This window comes from Colossoma macropomum, unplaced genomic scaffold (assembly GCF_904425465.1).
Source record: "Colossoma macropomum unplaced genomic scaffold, Colossoma_macropomum, whole genome shotgun sequence".
NCBI lineage: Eukaryota > Metazoa > Chordata > Actinopteri > Characiformes > Serrasalmidae > Colossoma > Colossoma macropomum.
This window is the reverse complement of record NW_023494809.1, coordinates 27,915,133-27,938,724: the sequence shown is the minus strand read 5'-3', so window position 1 is coordinate 27,938,724 and position 23,592 is coordinate 27,915,133. Positions and strand designations below refer to the sequence as shown.

Here is a 23,592-nt window from a genome sequence, read left to right as displayed (position 1 = left end):
TAGACAGCCATTTCACAACCATTAGAAAACCATTAGACAACCATTAGAAAATCTTCAGAAAACCATTAGACTACTATTAGACAACCATTAGAAAAGCATTAGACAGCCATTTGAAACCATTTGATGACCATTAGAAAATCTTCAGAAAACCATTAGAAAACCATTAGACAAACATTACAAAACCTTCAGAAAAACATAAGACAACCTTTAGGCAACCATTAGAACACCTTCAGAAAACCATCAGACAACCATTAGAAAATTATTATACAGCCATTAGAAAATCTTCAGAAAACCATTAGACTACCATTAGTCAACCGTTAGAAAACCATCAGAAAACCGTTAGAGAACCATTAGAAAACCATCAGAAAACCATTAGAAAACTTTCAGAAAACCATTAGACAACCATTAGAAAACCTTCAGAAAACAATTAGAAAACCATTAGACAACCATTAGAAACCAGTAGAAAACCATTAGACAACCCCTTATAACTCAGTTCTGTGACACTCGAAAACAAGGGGTAGGGGTAAAAAGAAGAAATGGGACTGCTTTTTTCAGTAATGAGTGTGTTTTTATTTGGAAAAAAAACATGAGCATCTTTAGAATAATATCTTTAGAATAATTGCAAATAAACCTAAATACAGTAAAAATTTCACAATTGAAAAATATACTGATTATACAAATGTGACTGGAGAAATGAACGTAATGGCATATGACCATAAGTACAGTATATGAGGCTTTTGGGGATTTCTACATTTAAAAATACCATGAGAATGTTATTTTGGCCAAAACATTCTTTATTGAGTATTAATATCAACATTGATCAACATTCTGAAATCATCAGTGCATTAGAATCGTCTCCCGATCAATGCATAAGCATTTCTACACCCCTAATAGCTGTGAATGCCATATGTAAAGACTGTCTAACATGCACTGTATAAACGACTGGAGTGAGAGAAGAGTTGTCTGCTTGTGTGTCCTCTGTTTTCGTAGTCGTGATGGTTCCAGTCTCAGGATGGCACTGCTCATCTCTGTGTCAGATGCCTCGGTGGGAGGGCCTCTGGGTAAAGTGGGTGTGGCTTATCACAGGCCAGCAGCTCTGCTGTTCTGCAGGGCGGGACGCTCGTCCCTCAGGAAGCGCTCCGCTTGATGCTCAGCCAAACAGTCCGCTGGTATTTTGGTTGTGTGTCTTCTTCATCTCCCTTTGGCAGCGCGCCAGCGCCTGTGCCTGGAAGTGTGTGTGTTTACGAGTGTGCGCTGTTTCGATGGGAGCTGTTTATTCTAGTAACACCAGAGAGCCTGAATAAACTCCACCGACAAACAGGGTGTTTGTGGTGCACCATCACTCGACTCAGCAGGGATCCTTTGACCTTTTGACCCTTGCAGGGTCAAAACAGCGTGTTGGAAAATGATAATTCAGCAGTTTGGGGAAGGGGGGGTGGGGCATGAGGTCACTGCTGTTACATAATCCGCTCCACCTAAATGGGCTGAAGGCTGAAGGCTGGAGGTGGTTAACTTCAGCTAAATCCATAAAGCTTCACCATGAAGCTCAGTCTTTTATCTTCAGTGCAGGTATTTACTAGATCCTCCACCACTCCCCACACAAACAGATGGGCCTGACAGATAGCCCTGATGCTGTGATGGATCTGCGTATACACACACACACACACACACACACACACATACAGTTTGTTTTTATACAACGAGAGGATGTGGGGTCATTCATACACCATATATCATTAGAGTAATTGCAAATAAACATAAATACAGTAAAAAGTAACAGCAGATGAAATGTTGTGAGCTAGTTTGAAGAACAAACTTTGGTTCTAGATTTCTCCTGGATGCCCACAATCATTTTTTTGAGTGGTCCTTTTTAGATAAAATAAACAATTAACTGACTCTCAGTATTTGTATTTATTGTAATATAAGATTTTTTCTAAAAACAAATAAATGCTTATTGACTAGATAGATACATTAGATAAACAGCCATTATAATATAATTTTCTCAAGTAAAATAAAACACACACACACATATATATATATATATATATACATATTTACACACACGATATATTAATGTACCTATTATACACATTGTTAGTATCGATACGTGCTCAGAATATTTCATATATATGTATTTGTATGCATGTATGTATGTACATGTATACTGTATATATATATATATATATATATATATATATTATATATATAATTTACACACGCAATATATTAATTAGTAGTTACTTAATTGGAACCTAGAAAGTTTAACAGGTATCATATATAATTACTTGTCCTCTATATGTCTATGGGTATTATATATACAAGTGCATGTACCTATCATACATATTGTTAATATCAATACTTGTTTAGAATGTTTCATATATTTGTATATGTACGTATGTGTATATGTACATGTATACTGTAAATATATACATACATATACATACATATATATGTATGAATTTTCAAAATTTGTCAAATGAATTTTTCTATCCAAAGAAGTGGCTTTGTCCATTCAGTAAAAAAAAAAAATAGTTTGTGTAAAATCACTTTACAATGTCAGATCTGTTTTGTAGGGCCTCACATTATAGATTAGCCCTTTTTCTCTGCTTCTGTAAAGTCAGTACCTGTAGATGTACAAAAACAAACACACACACACACACACACATCATGTCTATCATGCTCCATCCTCTTTGAGGGAGGTGCAGGCTTGTCAGTCAGGCCCGGCTGGCCTTGCCCAGCAAGAGTGGCCCTGGGATCATCAAATAGGATTTGCAAGTGCTTGAGGCAGCAGTTTTGTTGACTATCTTATTACAGCAGAGCCCTTGTCATTAAGCGCCACTCCAGCAGTACGGACCCACTCTGCTTTGAGCTTCACTTCGTCTTGGGCACTTCTTGCTCTCGTCCAAGTGGAGGAGGCTTTATTGGCAGGCTCATTTTGCACTGGCAGCAAACAGCTTCAAAGATGCAGAGCAGATTGTGGTAGCGCACTCTGCGTATCGAGCCCGTGGAGACGGGGCGGCCGGAGCGGGACGGCTTATCTTTCTCGCTGTCGTCTTTGCTTGGCTGTAGGTAAGGAAGCGTCATGCTCTGAAGCAGCGTTTATTGATCTGGATGATTGTTCCGCAGGTCTCATCAATAAAAGGCTCAGCATATCTGCTTTCGTCTTGACCAGGCCGTGTTATCGGGCTGAGGGAATTAGATCACTGTTCTGTCGGGGTCGGAAGATTGTGCAAAACGATTGTCAAAGACTTTGAAAGGTGCAGGATTCCTGCATTTCAGTTCAGATGTAAGAACTGAAAAACTCAGTGTAGGTCCATCGTGTTTCCATGGAAACTTGGTGAAAATTAAACTGAGAAAGATGATGTTAAGATATATTTTCAGGGGAGAACTAAGACATAGTATGAGAGCTGATCAACAGAATATGGACTATATTGAAAAAGTAATGCATTGAATTTACTTGGTTAAATATGTACATCGTTTCTTCGTTTGAGTGAAATAATTACATCAAAATTACAGCAAATTTGCTCTAATTAAAGTCTGAGTGAATTTAATTGAGTTAAATATGTTTTGACGACTGTGTTGATGTAATATGTTTCATTCATGTGCATTTAAATCAAGTAAATTCAGTGCATAACTTTTTTTTCAATGTATATATTATGTGTAACTCTATATTCTGTTGTTCACCTCTCTTAAATTAGGTAACAGTTCTAATATCTGCTTATATGATTACGCTTAGCAATATATGGTTACACCATGGGACATATGGTTACACTTAGGACATTTTCTTCCAATGGCACATACTGTGTGTGGCCTTAATTGGTGATGTTGACAGGGCTCTTTATTCATCTCATCCTGCTGGCCTTTGTTGGCAGTCAGCCTTGACCTGCTGCCATGCTGAGAGAGCCTTTTAGCAGGGACACGTTTCCAAACCTTGGTGCGAAGCGAATGGAAAAGGTCTATTGAAATCCTGCCTGCGTTTTGTAGAAATCATATGTGTGAAATTATTCTTTGTGCAAAATGATTATGCATTATGTAGCTGTTCTTTAAGCTACGCCTGGGTGGCACAATAGATGACAGGCAGTTTTGCCAGTTAGTCTACAAAGAGGGATCATTTCAGCAGGGTTGGATGAATCCGTTTCAAGTGTTGCATTTAGCGCTTACAAAGAGACTGCCAAACAATCGTGTCTTGTGTGTCAGGACAAAAGAGGCACTTGTCATTATGATCAGATGTTCTCGCACTTTGTGTGTTCATTGCTTGGTCTGAAGTGAGGTATTTGCTTCTTGCTGAGTCACATTTAGAGTGCCTTAGCATTTTAATGACCTTTGGTACACTGCTTGGTCGAAGTGAACCCAGTTGTAGCTTAGAGTACGAGCGAGCCTGTTAACCCCACACTGTCGGCAGCACAATGGAGGGTGATTTCCATGACTCTTTGTGTGTAAGTTCTTTTTTTTTAGTTTAGTTTTTGATCGTATAGATTTGTTATTTCTTCATCTGAGCTATGTGGACTGGCTCCTTTTTGGAATGTAACACTGTTCAGAAGGAAGTTGGTCTAGAGTTACAGAGCTTCTTTACATGTTGAGTGAATTGAATTTTGTTTTTTACTTAATTTTAGCGACTGTGATGATTTAATATGTTTTATTCATGTGGAAATTCAATACATATAGGCCAAATCCTCAGTGTAGCTAAATGTTGTGTTGATCATCTCTTTTATATTAGATGGTTTATATTAGTGGTTCTAATATCTGCTTATATGGTTACACTTGGGAATATGTGGTTACACCATGGAACATATGGTTACACTTAGGAATATGTGGTCACACTTATGAATATGTGGTTACACCATGGAACATATGGTCACACTTAGGAATATGTGGTTACATTTTTGAATATGTGGTTACACCATGGAACATATGGTTACACTTATGAATATGTGGTTACACCATGGAACATATGGTTACACTTATGAATATGTGGTTACACCATGGAACATATTGTTACACTTAGGAATATGTGGTCACACTTATGAATATGTGGTTACACCATGGAACATATGGTTACACTTAGGAATATGTGGTTACACTTATGAATATGTGGTTACACCATGGAACATATGGTTACACTTATGAATATGTGGTTACACCATGGAACATATGGTTACACTTATGAATATGTGGTTACACCATGGAACATATTGTTACACTTAGGAATATGTGGTTACACTTATGAATATGTGGTTACACCATGGAACATATGGTCACACTTAGGAATATGTGGTTACACCAAGGGACATATGGTTACACTTAGGACTGCTTGTTTTCAATGGTATATACTGTGTGTGGCCTTAATTGGTGATGTTGAATGGACTCTTTATTCATCCCATCCTGCATCGTCCCATCTTGTATGTATTTGTTCTTTCTTCTCTCTTAGCTATGCTTTCTTACTGGAATGTATCCCAGTTTGTAAGGAAGTTGGTCTAGATAAGGTTCTGATTCCTTTAGCTCTCAATTTCGAACATACTTTGGAGCATCACTTTCAAGCTCCTGCTTGGGATTGTTTATAAAAGGAATAGTCTAGTGTTTTTCAACCTAATCTCTATATACCGCATAAGGCCGATTACTGGGCCATAATTTTCTAAACTTTCTAAAAGAATAGAACTGACCAGGTTTCTAATGAGTTTTAAGACAGATTATCTGTATCATGGAAATACATCAAAATTATTTTCTATAGTCATAAACTGTATGATGTACACTGTTAGAAATAAAGGTTTGTAGTACATTTTTATTCATCAAGGTACAAACAATGTAAATGTTCTCTCAAAGGTACAACAGTGGGTTTAAGGTCCAATTTTGAAAATTAAATAAGTTTTTCCAGGTGAAAAGTTCGTATTTGTACCTTTTCATAACCGAATGTTTTAAAACAGAACAGTAAAATAAAAGCCTGGAGACGAGACGGGGTGTGTGGAGTCAGTACAGCTTAGAACATATCATTTCAGTGGATTATGGTTCAGTTATGTTCCCTGACTAAAGGTACTGAGATGGACCCTTGAGGGTCCCACCCCAGTGACAAGAGGGGCACTGACCCAGTGCCAGTTTACTACCTTTATTTCTGAGAGTGTAGGTGTAGCAGACAGAGATCAAGTTGGTGGATGCATTTCCTTAATTGTTATTGCAGTTTTGGCCTTCGCAGTACTGATCAAATGGACATTCCAGATCAGTGTCCTGTGGAAGTTTTAATGAATCAAGGGATGCATGTGGTCCAAGTAATGTGAATACATTCAGCTACATCAGTGCCAGTTTATATGTTATAAGCTTTAGCAAGGTACATCACAATCGCAAGAATATTATATCAATAGCATTAGTGTGCTGCGCTACCATCAATACTATATTTTTGTCACTTGACCATAACAACATAGCAAATGACAATTTAATGTGTAATTTATGTACTGATAATTTTTTTAGACTTTCTCCTGATGTTACTGTTTTTTAGGCCTTTTTTCGACTCTTTATCCTACATTATTATTATTATTATTATTATTATTATTATTCTCAGAATGTGCATCAAACTGAGGGATTCACAACTTAATCTTGTACTTATACAAGTTAAAGGAACAAGATTTTTTTTTGGGACCATTGGTGTTCATCCGTTCATCATGAAGTTTTAACATAACGCAAAGATTAAAGGAGCTTTTAAATTATGCAAAAAAGAAGAAAATGACAAAAATGGAGACATGAGGATGTATTCTTATGAGTACTGACATAAGCTTAGAGGTGGGCGATATGGCAAAAATGTGACATCACAATACTTCAAGAAGTTTTCACGATACACAATGTCACAATGCATATTTTACATGTTTTCCTGATATCTGAAAAGACAAAGGAATGCCACATTTAAAAAAATGCTATCAAAAACTATGTATACAGTAATTTCTGGTTAACATTTGACACTAAATCCACTTAAATAGGACTAATTATTATCTATGTAATCATAAATGCAGTTCGGAAATGTTTTATTACCAACAATGTCCACAATATACTCAGAAAAGCATATTAGGACAAATTGTGATGTAATTGATCATGATAACGATAAATATCAGCTCATAAATATTCAAGTAGTGCATTTTAAATATATTGTTCATTTCTTATTATTCAGTGTCATGAAGTCCCTATGTAGGTAGCCTTTAAGTATAGTGTTATCATATATCCTCAGCCTCGTGCTCATGGGAGATCACCACATTGCACGGTCGTAATCTCAAACATGAGTGAGATTTATCGTAGTCAGTGGGTAACAGGGTTGCCAGCTCGAGGGAAAAAATGCAGCGCAGTCGCTCGGCTGTGAGCTCAAGTTTCACTTACAAACCGGTTTGCTTGGCAGTGTCAACATTTCCTGCTCGTCGTTGCTCTGCAGATGTTTTAAGTGAAAGCGATCCGTAGTGGCTGCAAAGTACTTCATCCGAGAGAGCAGAGTGAGGGAGGGGGTGACTTGTGGATCATGACTCGTCCTGCTGGCTGGATTATTTCTGGATTGGCGGTTTGGCCATTTTACAGGTTAGCTTTAGTGCAATTTGAGCCCCATCAAGGGCTAGAAAAGCTTCCTTTGAGATTATTTGACTGATTTGGAGCCGCATTATTTGTGTGATATGGTTTACTCTTGTGTTTTTTGTCCTTATGTAACCTTTTGTATAGTACATAAACTCTGAAGATATGTATCTTCATAGATTTTTGCTCTAATACACCGATCTGGCGTAACATTATGACCTCCTCCTTGTTTCTACGCTCATTGTCCATTTTATCAGCTCCACTTATTATATAGGTGCACTTTGTAGTTCTACAGTTACAGACTGTAGTCCATCTGTTTCTCTGCATACTTTGTTAGCCCCCTTTTACCCTGTTCTTCAGTGGTCAGAACCCCCATGGACCCTCACAGAGCAGGTACTATTTGGGTGACGGATCATTCTCAGCACTGCAGTAACACTGACGTGGTGGTGGTGGTGTTAGTGTGTGTTGCGCTGGTGCGAGTGGATCAGACACAGCAGTGCTGCTGGAGTTTTTAAACACCTCAGTGTCACTGCTGGACTGAGAATAGTCCACCAACCAAAAATATCCAGTCAACAGCGTCCTGTGACCAGCGTCCTGTGACCACTGATGAAGGACTAGAGGATGACCAACACAAACTGTGCAGCAGCAGATGAGCTATCATCTCTAACTTGACATCTACAAGGTGGACTGACAAGGTAGGAGTGTCTGATAGAGTGGACAGTGAGTGGACACAGTGTTTAAAAACTCCAGCAGCACTGCTGTGTCTGATCCACTCGTACCAGCGCAACACACACTAACACACCACCACCACGTCAGTGTTACTGCAGTGCTGATCCACCACTCAAATAGTACCTGCTCTGCGAGGGTCCATGGGGGTCCTGACCACTGAAGAACAGGGTAAAAGGGGGCTAACAAAGTATGCAGAGAAACAGATGGACTACAGTCTGTAACTGTAGAACTACAAAGTGCACCTATATAATAAGTGGAGCTGATAAAATGGACAATGAGCGTAGAAACAAGGAGGCGGTCATAATGTTATGCCTGATCGGTGTATTTGCAGATAATGTTGCAGTACATGACTGCATTACTGTAATGTGTATTCAGTGGTGTGTCTGTTATTCTGTCCACACCCATACTGGACAGCTTTGGCTGAGGATTCACGACTCTGAAAGTACTAACAGTTGTGGAACAAAGCTGTATTGACATTCACTGCTGAAGATATATTCATTTATATATTAATAACAGCATCCATAGAACATCTCGAAGAATATATACAAAAAATCTACAGGCATATATACAACTAAAAATTTACAAAAAATATGCAGTAGATCTATCCTGAGATAAAAATGCAGTGCAATAATGAATGGACAAGGAGGCGCAGGTAACAGCACACAATGACAATACTAAATAAATATGCTCATATATTGGTACTGAAATAAAGTGACTAGGTGTGGAGTCCAGATGTGGAGTGTCCAGATGTGCAAGATGTGCGATAAGGTGTGCAGAAGTGCAGTATGTACAGTAAGGTGTCCATATGTGCAGACAGATAAAATAAACCTGTAATTTAGCATGAGAGATTCAGTCCTCATCTCTCCTCATCCTTCTTCTCTTCTGGCCCCACTGGGAAGAGTTGAAGAGCCTAATGGCTCGAGGGACAAAGGACATCCTGAGTCCGTTGAGCAGCTCTGACAGCAACCTGCCACTAAACATGCTCCTCTTGTCCATGATGATGGTGATGGTGGTGGTTTGTTTTTCTCTACGTGAAAAGAAGCACATATTCTTCTACATAGAGCACACTTCTGCACATTTTAAAGCAAAAATACTGTTTTTTTGCTGAATTTACATAATGAAAACATAAAATGTGGCTCGTGTAAAGGAAATTATATACTAAAATGTGCAGGCAAATGTCATATTCAAGTTTGTATGTATGAAAAACTGCTTTTTACAGATAACAGTATGTCATGCAGCATCAGGGAGCACATAGTGCTAATTGGTGAGGTATATCATTCCATCATTTTTTGGCTGCATAAACTCCAGCGCAAAACTGAAGAAGCAGATTTTGGACACAAAACATGTCTTGGCTGATTGACTCCATCTGTGCATGCTCTAGTCTGTGCTTCTTTATCTGTATGAATAAAATCTACAGAGAATGGGACAATGAAAAAAGATTAAAATGACAGTATTAAACTTTCTCCTACTGTTTATCTGAGTGTACAATAGGCCCACATGTGGGAGTAAACTGAACACTGGTAATTTACCTCACAAGACTTTAAAAGACATGCAGCCATGTGTAACATCAATTACTTTCACTTTTGTTAGGTCTTAAAATCTTTTACATGTTCTGCTTGTTTGCTCATCCAAGCCTCGGCTTGTTAAAGCATAACTGTGGCTGTTAGGTTTAATTATGGATGTTTTTTTGTTTACCTTTTCCAGGACCTGAGCACGTTTGCCATGCCTTTCCTAGAGGGCGACTGTGAGCATGCTGAGAAGGACAGTATGCGTAAGGTAATGTCACTTTAACACTTAACCCCAGTTATTCAATCTAACCCCCCCCCTCCCATTATAACAGCCTATTCTCTTCTGGGAAGGCTTTCTGCTTCCGTTCAGGCATTAGAGCAGATTGGGAATGGACTCTGAGTGCAGTCGGCATTTTGATTCATCACAAAGTTGCTGTACGGGGTTGGAGTCAGGGTTCCGTGCAGGCAGGACAAGTTGTACCACACTAAAGTGGACAGGCTTTCTCCTTTATGGAGCCAGGCTTTTGGGGCTGAATCAGACAGAAGTTATAATTCATATAGCATATGATTCCCTGGAATGTCATGGTTGCGGAGGCAATTTAAAAGGACCATTATTCCTCCTCCACCAAACTGCAGTTACTCTTTACTACACTCACTACAAAAGATGGTTCTTAAGGGTTCTTTATTTAAAAAAATGGTTCTATAAAGAACCATGAATGCTCAAAGAGCCCTTTGCATGATTAAAGGATTCTTTGCATCATGAAAGGGTTCTTAAGAACATGCTGTATATGACTCTATACAAACCTTTTTGAAAAGTGTTCTATATAGTACCCAAAAGGGTTGTTCTATTGTACGATGTCAAGCTTGCAACAATAGAAGAACCCTTTTGAGTGCTATATAGAACCTTAAAGGTTTCTTTGCATCATGAAAGTGTTCTTCAGATTGATGGAGAATGTGTTGTATATGGTTCTATATAGTACCTTTTTGAAAATGGTTCTGCTATTGTTTCAAGCTTGACATTGTAACAATTGAAGAACCCTTTTTTGGTGCTATATAGAAAACTTTCCATAAAGGTTCTGTATAGCACCATCTTCAGCACGTTCTCCATCAATCTGAAGAACCCCTTCATGATGCAAAGAACTCTTAAATCATGAAAAGGGTTCTTTGGGTGTTCATGGATCTGTATAGAACCATTTTCTTTACTAAAGAACCCTTAAAGAACGATCTTTTTTAAGTGTGCATGCAAAGGGTCCTTTGAGCGTTCAAGGTTTTTTATAGAACCATTGTGTTTTCTAAAGAACCCTTGAAGAACCATCCTTTTTAAGAGTATGTGCGTTTGGAGAGGTAGCGTTCTCCTGCTTCCACCAAACCCAGATTTGTCCGTCAGACTGCCAGGCGGAAAGGTGCGATTCACCCTTCCAGAGAACGTGCTCCACCTATCCAGAACCCAATGATGATGTGCTTTATAGCACTCTAGCTGATGCTCGACATCGCGTATAGTGATCTTACGCTTGTGTGGGGCTGCTCAGCCATGGAAACCGAATCCATTGTTCTGATGTTGCTTCCAGAGGCAGTGTGGAACTTGGTAGATGATTTTTGCATGTTATGAGCTTCAGTTCTCCATGGTTCTGTTCTGTGAGGCCATTTCACTGCTCAGCAGTTGTTGCTCCACTTTACAATAACAGCACTTACAGCTGACCAGGGCAGCTCTAGCAGAGCAGAAATTTGATGAAAAGACTTTATGAACAGGTAGCAGAGCACGTTTAGAGTCAATGAGTGCATTTACATGCACTCAATAATCCGATCATAATCAGATTTCTGCAGTTATCTGATTATTCAAATGGTCATGCAAACAGCATACTCTGATTTCTTAGATTGGAGTAAGATCTGGAAATTCGATTAAGAAGTCTGATAAAAAAGGCTGGATTTTAGCTCAGTAATCAGATTTCTCAGTGCATTTGAACTCTTACTCTGATTTCTTTCGGATTTCTCAGTCTGCACGTGTGAAACAGACGGCAGTACCGGAAATAAGCGAGCAGCGTTACTGCTAGATGCAGCAAAACACTTTTGGAGCGACGCTGAAACCAAAGACATGCTTGATGAAATGAAGGATTTAAATATTCTTCATCTTCTAGATGATGCATGTTCATATTTGTCATCATGTAAAGTGACACATAAAGTTTGTGGCATGAAATTTGAGTTTATATCATGTTTACGTCACGTCTTAGTCTGTGAGTTTATTGGTTGGTTGCAAAGCAGAAATCCAGTTACTATCTGACTCATGTAGACCTGGAGTTTCCCATTATCTGATTCCTCAAGCGCATGTAAACGCATTGATTGCATCACTGACAAAATCCGATTTTCTTCAATTATCGGTTTATTAAGTGCATGTAAACACACCCAATGAGCGCTTCAGTAAAACCCATTTGCTGCTATTGTTTGTGAAGATTGCATGGCTGTATGCTTGATTTTATTCACCTGTTAGCAATGGGTGCATAGACACCCAAGACACACTGAATAGAATGGGTGTACACATACTTTTGGCCATGTAATGTAGATCATGTTTTAACAGTGTTTAGTCACAGTCATGTTTTAGCATCTGGATTGGATTAATTCACCAAATCCAGTTTACCTAATCCAACTCATGGTATAGTGGAGTTGGTATAATGTAGTTGGTATAAAGCCTTCTACACTGTAGACTGGGGTTCAACCCCTGCCTGGATAAGCACCCTACACTATACTAATAAGAGCCCTTGGACAAGACTCCTAACAGTACCCTTACCTGCCTGTGTAAAATGATCAAATTGCAAGGCACTCTGGATAAGAGCGTCTGCCAAATGCTGTAAATGTAGACTCGGGAGCGTAAATCGCAGAGTATTGCTCTTGGTTTACAGACAGTGCAAAACTGGTGACTGGTGCACAATATTTTATGGAATTACAATAAAAAACCTGAGATAAAAACAGTTCAGTGCTCATTGGTATATTATATTGCTGATTATTTTAATTACATTAAATTTAGCCTGTACATCAATAGGCTTTCCACTGCAGTGAGCAATATTCAGATGGTCCTTTTGGCAAATGTGGTGTCATCTTTGAATGAATAAGCGCTGTGTAATTCTGATTCCTTAGCCAAGCTGATCTCATTAGTGATGATGTGAGGATGTTCTTGTGATGATCCTGGAGCTGTGTGCCGCAGATTTGGAGAAAAAAAAGGATTTGCGAAGGGATTTGAATGTGAGTGCAGATGCAGTGAAAATATTTCTCTTGTTCTGCGTGTGTTATGCTCTCTCGTTGTTTGGCAGTCTGCCTGAAAGCTCCACGGTGCCGTGCTCTCTGTGCCCCTGTTCTGATGTTTTGATTATTACTGTAATTGGTTGTAGATGAGAGGCTGCTCTAATAACCTCATTTGTAATCAAGCCGCAACCTTCCTGAACTGCAGCTGCAGAACCCACTGTGCTGCATTCTGTCCTGGCCCTGGATGATCTTCAGTAGCTGGTGCTTCACCCTTATAATGGGCCAAAAGGGTTCTTTTTAGCAATGCCATAGAACAGGTGTGCTCAATCCTGGTCATGGAGATCTACCACCCTGGAGATATTAGAGTCACACCATGCTCCTGAAGGCCTTGATTACCTGGATCAGGTGTGTTAGATTAGGGGTGGAGCTTAACTCTGCAGGGTGAAAGATCTCCAGGACCAAGATTAGGCACCCCCGCCACAGAACCACCCCTTTTAGTTTCCTATCACTGTTAAAAATGAAGATGCTGAATGGAACCAACAAGGTTTTTTTAGAAGCAGTGTCACTAAAGAACCAATTTTGGTTCTTTATAGAACCTAATGAGATATGTGATCGAAAGTAACCTTTTTGGCGTTTAAAGAATGTCCACTTAATGAAGTTCTACACCAACTGAAAACCAAGAAACATTCAGGAATCTTTACATTTAAGCTTGTAAAAAACCTTTATTGGATGGTTTTTTAGGACTTTTTGCAAAGGAGAAGTGTAATGATGAGAAACACATACATTTTAAAGAACCTCCACACAATGTTCTATACCAATTAATGGTTTCTTAGAGAACCGTACGCCCTGTTTGAGAAACACTTATAACCCTTTATTTTTAAGAGTGCAAAGAACATTTTAATTGGAACTATTTTGGTAAATGAGATGTGCAAAGCTGAAGAACCCTTATAAAGTGTAAAGAACCTCCACATAATGTTCTATACCAATTATGGGTTTATTTGAAAACTGTATGTCTGAGCGGGCAGCATGGTGGCGCAGTGGGTAGCGCTGTCGCCTCACAGCAAGAAGGGCCTGGGTTCGATTCCCGGCCGGGTGACCAGGGTCATTTCTGTGTGGAGTTTGCCTGTTCTCCCCGTGTCTGCGTGGGTTTCCTCCGGGTACTCCGGTTTCCTCCCACAGTCCAAACACATGCAGTCAGGCCAATTGGACATGCTGAATTGCCCCTAGGTGTGAGTGAATGTGTATGTCTGTCTGTCTGCCCTGCGATGGACTGTTGCCTTCTGCCCAATGACAGCTGAGATAGGCTCCAGCACCCCACCGCGACCCAGAGGGATAAGCGGTTTAGATGATGTATGTATGTATGTGCGAGCTGAGAAACATTTATGCAGCTTTATTTTTAAGACTGTGAATGTACCTTCGTCTTTAGCTGATGGCTGCATTGCACCAGCTCAGTCACTTATGTTTCACCTTCAGTCAAGTTAACTGGATAGCTGGGATAGCGCAGTTCTATCTTAAAAGTGGTCAGTCAGTGACAGCGATACAATAAGCCGAGGCTTGGGAAACTAGATAAATAAACCAATAGCTCAAACAGAGCTGATACAGGGGTTGGTATGGTGTAGTGGGTAACACCTCTGCCTTCTACACTGTAGAGTCCTTGGGCAAGACTCCTAATGTTTCCTTCGCCTACCTGTGTAAATCCAATGTGTGATCCAATTGCAACTCGTTGTGGATAAGAGCCTCAGCCAAATGCCATAAATGTCAATGGAAGTCCATCTCCAGCCCTGGGAGCTTAAGTCCGGCACAGTTTGATGATTTTTCTGCTCAAACTAGGGATGATATGGAATTTCTAGGCCAATAACTGTAAATTATAACACTTTTTCAGGGTCAATATCTGTACCAGTAACCGCATTTTCAAGTTCGCATATCTGACGTGCATTGAGCGTAAGGCAAATAGACTATTGATCTGTTTTTCATAGCCATGACACAATCAAACATGATAAATATGATAAATATTTACTTGTTTAGCAGACATTTTATCTAGGGTCATTACAATGGCAACTAACAATGATAGCAGTGGCATTTCTGCCTGGCCAGGGAGTCAAACGCTCAGTGTGTGTTGGGTTATGTTTTTTTGTTGTTGTTTTTTATTTTTCCCCAGTTTTCTCACCAATTTAGTCATATCCAGTTCCACCCACTGGTTAGGACGGTACCACCAGTGCTAGGAGGGCGAAGACTAGCACAGACTTCCTCCGAGACCTGCGAAGCGCCACCGCATCTTTTCAAGCTGCCGCTCACGCAACGTCACTGGATAGCCAAACACGCTTGGAGGAGAACACTAACCAGCAGATGCCTGCACTGACTAGAATTGGGGGGCCATCCTACCCACCCTGATGCTGTCTTGGACTCCCGGCCATGGATGACTGAAGCATCACCAAGGATCAAACTCACAATCTCCTGATGACAGGGCCAGTACTTAGATGGTTGCACCACTCGGGAGCCCCCATCCATTTGGGTTGGTTGAAAAGAATCGACATGCCCACCAGTACTGACTACACATTCATCAGTGTGTGCATATAAGCACAACATGGGGCGCCAGCTTATGGTTGGCAATTATCAGTAATAGCGTAACTACTGACAGTGCAAGTGGGACAATCACACTGGGCCTGTAGTGCAGATGGTACCTAATGTCTTTATTGGACCCTTTATATCTCTGATCATGCAATTTGGGGCAGTATTCCATAATATACAGTACTGTGAAAATGTCAGAGGCTACTCTTCATTTATTTACTTTCCAATTAAGTACAAGATATTAATTTTTCCGGAGACATTTCTGAGGAGATTAGATTTCTACTTGCATGAGGAAAGTCAAAAGAAAAATAAGTGTAAAAACAGGAGATTAAGCATGCAAGACCTGGCAGACCACCAAAGCTGACCCAGTCAGATAAACAGCACTTAAAGCTCTCATCTCTGAGAGAGAGGAGAAGATCAAGCTGCTTCAGATCTGAAAACATCCACAGGTGTTTCTGTCCATCCTTCCACTGTGAGAAGACGACTCAGCGCTGTGGGTCTGAAAGGATGTGTAGCTGTCAAGAAGAACCTCACTGAGAAAAGGAGACGGACACATCAAACAAAGAAGCTGAACAATGGACTGACCACCCCAGAGTCCAGACCTCAACATCACTGAATGTGTTTGATTACTTCAGAAAATGAGACTGAACTTTGGAGGTGTGGAGGGTTTGGAGCGAGTCTTCTGAAAAGCATGCAAGATGTAATAAAGGGACACTTCTGATAAATGTAATATTATATTTAATCTGTTATTTCATTTTTTGCACTGAGGCTGAAGATCCTAGTTACCCACTGATTATTAGCTCAAATTCCAAACGCTAGTGACCTCTGCCCCAGTGCGTCTACTGTAAACATGGAGCATCTTTACTACTGTTTACAGATGTAGTTTCAGATTAGTCTCCAGCAAGGTCAGCTGAGGGTTATCTTTGCTGTGTATGCGTGTGTTTGTGTATGAACTCTGCAGTGTTGTTCAAGCTTTGGCCATGGGAATGGCACAGGTTGTGGACGTGCCGGCAAAAGAAGTGCTGAAAAGCAAGAGTCAGCGTGTTTTAGACCTGATGTTTTAGATGTTTCAGACGATGGGGAAAGCATGGCTGTCGGTGGAAATGTGTTTTTCCATCAGACACATGACGAACACATGATGAACCACACCTTCTCCCACACCGTCACATGCGAAAGTGTCATTCAGCAGTTGCTGCATCACCCCAGAGCTCTTGTTGGTGACACTTAACTCAAAGCAGAAAAGACTAAATTATGTAAAACACAAGAACATTTATAGAGATTTGTTTTGGCTACAGTTATCACCACCAGTAACAAAAGTATGTTACAATTTTATATTATTTCTCACTTGCGGCTCATTGGGGTGTCAAGACATTGTTGCTGTCCAAAGAAAAACAAAAATCTCCAAATAGTAAATTTACAGGACAGGACAAAAATGGTCTTACCTTTTAACTTACACCGATCAGGCAAAACATTATGACCACCTCCTTGTTTCTATGCTCACTGTCCATTTTATCAGCTCCACTTACTATATAGGTGCACTTTGTAGTTCTACAGTTACAGACTGTAGTCCATCTGTTTCTCTGCATACTTTGTTAGCCCCCTTTTACCCTGTTCTTCAGTGGTCAGAACCCCCATGGACCCTCACAGAGCAGGTACTATTTGGGTGGCGGATCATTCTCAGCACTGCAGTAACACTGACGTGGTGGAGGTGTGTTAGTGTGTGTTGTGCTGGTCTGAGTGGATCAGACACAGCAGTGCTGCTGGAGTTTTTAAACACCTCAGTGTCACTGCTGGACTGAGAATAGTCCACCAACCAAAAATATCCAGTCAACAGCGTCCTGTGACCAGCGTCCTGTGACCACTGATGAAGGACTAGAGGATGACCAACACAAACTGTGCAGCAGCAGATGAGCTATCGTCTCTGACTTTACATCTACAAGGTGGACTGACAAGGTAGGAGTGTCTAATAGAGTGGACAGTGAGTGGACACAGTGTTTAAAAACTCCAGCAGCACTGCTGTGTCTGATCCACTCGTACCAGGACAACACACACTAACACACCACCATCAATGTTACTGCAGTGCTGAGAATGATCCACCACCCAAATAATACCTGCTCTGTGAGGGTCCATGGGGGTCCTGACCACTGAAGAACAGGGTAAAAGGGGGCTAACAAAGTATGCAGAGAAACAGATGGACTACAGTCTGTAACTGTAGAACTACAAAGTGCACCTATATAGTAAGTGGAGCTGATAAAATGGACAATGAGCGCAGAAACAAGGAGGTGGTCATAATGTTATGCCTGATCGGTGTAAGTTAGTGTAAAGAGGTTTTGTTCCAAGTGATTGTCAGGACCAAGGGCTGTCCCCTTCAACCCCAGGCCTACTATATATAATATTATGAATAAAAATCTTTTAATACCGGCTAAACACTTTTACTAATAACTGTTTTAAGTTCTCAAAAGGTGTCAAAAAGGAAAGAGTCTTCAGATGCTGAGTTTGTGGAAAGAGGGAAAAAGGCTTCTTCTTTATTCTAGCATCAGGTGGCACAGAGCCTCGAGAGACCCAACTGCAGAAACAGCATCCCAAACAACAGTTTATATACCATTTATCTGGAGTAGTTTGATATCCCCCAACCTTACATCTCAAATTTTGGTATTAGCTCATTCTCTAATAGATGCATCTCTTCGTCCATCGATCTGGTCATCGCATGTTGAGCTCACTCCTAAAAACTGGTTTCAACTGGTTTTTCCCAGTCTGCTTTACCTTTCAAGGTCTGCTTGCCCCTCTCTTCACTGGGTCAGTAAGTACACACAGGCCTAGCTGTGAACCCAGGGGCTTCCTAGTGTCTAGAATCTCCTATGCAGACAGACCAAGGCTGACCCTTTATGAGAGAATTAATATTCTCTGTTAGCCAATACTGCCTATTTGGTTGTTGATTACAATGTCTAATCTATTTGATTACTGATTAAGGGAATATTTATTCAAAATCTCTGTCATTTTGGAGCATTTCTATTGGTCCAATCACAGTGACATTTTCACACATGTAAAGGAAAGCTGGTGTGTTGAAATGATTTAGAAAAATAAAAATCGTCAAAAATGGAGATACATGGTTTTCTTTGGACAGCGACGAAATACATGTTAATATTGTTTTTTTCAATATGGGGATTGTAAGACAGTATGTACTGTGAATCAAATGCAGTTAGATTTCATACTATAAAATGCTAATAGAGCAAACGGTTTCTATCGTTTTAGTTAACACAATCCATGATATTCCTAAAAGTGATAACCAGGAACATTAAACAAACAAATAAATATAATAAACTTCCACTCCGCAGCTCTCAGAACAAAAACAATGGCTTTGGATGGTTGATTTGCCAAGCTGTGAGACATGGTGAGCGAAAAGAGAAGCTGGAGCTGATGCGAGTGAAACAGTCCTCGCATTCATCTCCTGTTTGGGAACACTTTGGTTTCTCAGTCGTTTACAATAATGATGGGCAGAGTGGTAGATCGAATAGTGACAGTGTGCCAACATTGCTTAAATGTACTAATTAGTTAAGACATCACTCAAATGTCAGTTAGGGCAGCGAGGGAAGAGCACAAGGCTAAAGTTAGACAGCTTCTTGTTTTGAATTTTGCCTGAAATGTAGCAGCAATGTTATGTTGTAACATCCTGTCTTGCTCTTTGTCTTTCTCTGTTTCAGCCTTTGTTTTCTTGGTTCTCTGTGCCGTGTGCTTTTCTTTACGTCTTTCTTTTGCCTTTGTTTTCTTGTGCCACGTGCTCTTTTTGCCTTATCGTCTAGTGTTCGCACCTTCATGACAAAATAACAAGGAATTCTGTTAATGATTTTAAAAGATTAGTGTTCCTCAACACAAACAAGTATTCCACCAAGAAATGTAGTTCCTTTAGAGAATGGCGTCATTGCCAAGCAACCATTGACCGCTGAGTGAGGAGAAGAGCGTTCGGTCGCGAATCACTGTAAACTGCAGACGTTTCATGATTTTTTAAAAAACTTTTTCGTCTAACAATGAACGTATGATAACACAGAACTGTTTAATGCAAAAACTTCCAGTTTATAAGTACTTTGTGGTCTCCAAATTACCACCGCGAGTCGTCTGCCAGTCTGATGACGCCACTTTTCTCACGCTGGGGCTGAATCTCAAACAGCTCCCTGCTCCCTACATAGGAATTTAAACAGACTCCTGCAGCCCTACAATGCAGAATATCGCTAAAAATAGTCATTTTGGGATTCATCCACATTCATACTCGACAGGCAGTCACTATTTGACAGCAGAAGCTAGAATTTCTAAACTTAATGTTACACAGCACAATATTTAGGGAGTACGGAGCCGTTTGGGATTCAGCCTGGGTTTGATTCTACTTCTGACTGAAACTCGGACATTTGAAGCGCGTAAGACATTCAGGTGACATTCTTTAGACTTTTACATTGCCGTTTTACAGTGAATCATATTGTGAGTACTTTAATTCAAGTCTGTGGTAATAATGTTGAAGATGCTTAGCATGTTTGCCATCTTTTAGCCTGTTGGCTAGCTGACCAGCCTAGTTCTAGTTAAGAAAATAAGTTGTCAGCCCCTCAGTTTAAATCAGCATTAGAGTCAAAGATTATTACATTAACAGCAGAAGGGTTTTTCGTGCCGTGGCGCAGCGATACAGAGTTCAGTTGCTGTGAGGCGGTCACAGCCGTGGTATATTGTGGATTTTACAGCGGCTTTGAACGCAGCTCAGCCAATCAGATTTTAGCACTGGAACTCTCCGTATTATAAAGATGCTCTTACAAGTTTCAGACGTGTGTAAAGGGCTTTGTATGCCTGATGGGGGGCTGCTGTTGTATAAAATAAATGAAAGGCTGACTATTTTGTGACTGAATGGAGAGAAAAACGTTGATCATTTTGAATGACACCGCAAATTATACAGTAGTCAACGGTAACTTTGCCGAGTCATTTTGCAAATGCTGCTTTCTGTCATTTTTACATAGTTATTATTCACAATTAGTTGCTGCTCTAGCATTTCCCAGTGATGTGAGGGAGAAACACTATTCCTCCGGGGAGTTATTTACCCCTACTGCCCTTTCTGAGCATCCACTGTGTGTAATGTAGCACAGCTTTACACTGTGACTGATGATTAGAGAGGCATTTACAGTGGTTATGCTTATACGCTGTCTGTTAAAAGTTTGGAGACGCTCTGCCATCTTCTCACTGCTGTGTTTCAATCATGTTAGATAAAAGGCTTTGCCAACACAAACAGCTATTGGTTAATTGAGCATGTTTTACAACTCTCAGCTTAATGTTGATCAAAGTGTCTTCCTTGCTGTGATGACAGTTTTCTCTTCTGATCATACACTGATCAGGCATAACATGATGACCACCTCCTTGTTTCTATGCTCATTGTCCATTTTATCAGCTCCACTTACTATATAGGTGCACTTTGTAGTTCTACAGTTACAGACTGTAGTCCATCTGTTTCTCTGCATACTTTGTTAGCCCCCTTTTACCCTGTTCTTCAGTGGTCAGGACCCCCATGGACCCTCACAGAGCAGGTACTATTTGGGTGGTGGATCATTCTCAGCACTGCAATAACACTGATGTGGTGGTGGTGTGTTAGTGTGTGTTGTGCTGGTCTGAGTGGATCAGACACAGCAGAGCTGCAGGAGTTTTTAAACACTGTGTCCACTCACTGTCCACTCTATTAGACACTCCTACCTTGTCAATCCACCTTGTAGATGTAAAGTCAGAGACGATAGCTCATCTGCTGCTGCACAGTTTGCGTTGGTCATCCTCTAGTCCTTCATCAGTGGTCACAGGACGCTGCCCACAGGACGCTGTTGACTGGATATTTTTGGTTGGTGGACTATTCTCAGTCCAGCAGTGACACTGAGGTGTTTAATTGCCAAAGAATTCTATCAGAGAGATCAGAGTCATTTGTCTAAATGCTCAGGGGCAAATTTGTAGATGTCTGTGCTTCTTATTTAGCAAAGGAGTTTTGCATGTAGGAATAATGATTTTAACTGATAGCATTGGTCAAACATTTTTTTCGGTTAATCATTTACATCCCAAATCTACATATATTCATAGTTATCACTTTTAATATATATTTAATCCATGTCATGTATACTGACACAAATTGTATACCCTCATTTCCAAAAAAATTGGGACGCTGTGCAAAATGTATATAAAAGCAGAATTCATTAATGTGCAAATCATTTAAACCCTGTATTTAATTATATACAAAAGTACAAAGACAACATATCAAATGTTGAAACTGAGAAATTTTATTGCTTTTTGAAAAATAATTTGCCTAATTTGAATTTAAATCCAGGAACACGATTCAAAAAAGTTGGCAGGGGAGCAACAACAGGTAAATGCATATAATGCTAAAAAACACCTGGTGGAACATCTCACAATTAATTAGGTAAAATCGAAAAAGGTCAGTAACATGATTCTTTAATGAAAATCACTACATGGGCTCAGGAACACTTCTGAAAACCACTGCCTGTGAACACAGTTCAAAACTGCCTCCACAATTTAAAACTGCATGTTAAAACTCTACCATGCAAAGAAGAAACCATATATAAACAGGATACAGAAACGTCGCCACCTTCTCTGGGCCCATGCTCATTTATGATGGATTGAGGTGAAGTGGAAAAGTGTCCTGTGGTCTAACAAAACAAAATTTGAAATTCTTTTTGAAAATTATGGAAACTCTGTCCTCTTGGCTAAAGAGGAGAGGGGCCATCTGTCTTGTTATCAGTGCACAGTTCAAAAGCCAGCATCTGTGATAGTATGGGGGTGAATTAGTACACATGGCATGGCTAGCATGCGCATCTGTGAAGGCACCATTAATGCAGAACAATATATACAAGTTTTGGAGCAACATATGCTGCCAGCCAGATGACGTCTTTTTCAGGGAGAGCCTTGGTTATTTTAGTGAGACAATGCCAAACCACATTCTACATGTATTACAGCAGCATTGCTACGTATTAAAAGATTCCGGGTGCTAAACTGACCTGCCTGCAGTCCAGACCTGTCACCACTAAAAACATTTGGCGCACAATGAAATAAAAAAAATTACTGAGGAGACCCTGAACTGATGAGCAGCTGAAATCCTGTATCAAACAAGAATGGGAAAGCATTTCACTTTCAAAAGCAGTGTCTCCTCAGTTCTCAAACGCTTACAGAGTGTTGTTAAAAGAAGAGATGCAGCACAGTGGTAAAATTGCCCCCCCCGTCCCAACTTTTTTGGAATATGTTACTTGCACCAAATTAAAAATGGCCTTTTTTTTTTTCAAAAAGCGAAAACAAATTCTCAGTTTCAACATTTGATATGTTGTCTTTGTACCATTTTCAATCAAAAACAGGGTTTAAATGACTTGAACATCATTGCATTCTGTTTTCATTTACATTTTGCACAGCATCCCAACTTGTTTGGAAATGGGATTGTATATGTATTTTTAATATTAGTGAATACATGTACATACATTTTTCTTGAATGAATATGGAAGAAAATATATTTTTATCATATTGCCCACCCCAAACTTTACTGTGTTTTTGGCTTGCAGGGGGAGATCAGCTGCCATTCAGCCAGCCCAACCAAAGGCTTCTTCAGCAGGGGCCCGTTCAGCCGGCCCTCCAGCCCCATGTCGGCCCCGGCCCGGTCCCGAAACAGCCCCGGATCCCCCAAAACCATCTTCCCATACCCTCCCCAGCAGGAGTCCTCGCCCAAATCTCCCCGCAGACTCAGCTTTAGCGGAATCTTCCGCTCCTCCTCCAAAGACTCCTCCAGCACCTCCGTCTCCACCTCCACCTCCACCTCCCCCGTCACTATCAAACTCTTCTCCCGGGCCAGGAAAGGTAGGAGCTCCTTTAAAAGCCATATTCTGAGGCCCTTCCCTCTGTGTTTTAGATTGGACCATGTATTGTAGCAGAACAACACTGAAGGGCTGATTTTATCTGTGATTAAGAAGGTGACATTTGTTGCAAGATCTCAAAGGATTTTGGTTCT

The 23,592-nt window shown here is 40.3% G+C and overlaps 1 protein-coding gene across 1 annotated transcript in view; it reads left to right on the top strand.

Moving 5' to 3' along the window:
• Positions 1-23,592, top strand: part of LOC118798670 (5'-AMP-activated protein kinase subunit gamma-1-like) — a 171,932-nt gene that overhangs the window by 8,913 nt on the left and 139,427 nt on the right. The window contains exons 2-3 of the mRNA XM_036558136.1: positions 9,970-10,041; positions 23,150-23,441. Of these exons, the coding sequence (XP_036414029.1) occupies positions 9,970-10,041; positions 23,150-23,441 (364 nt within the window). The remainder of the gene's footprint in view (positions 1-9,969; positions 10,042-23,149; positions 23,442-23,592) is intronic.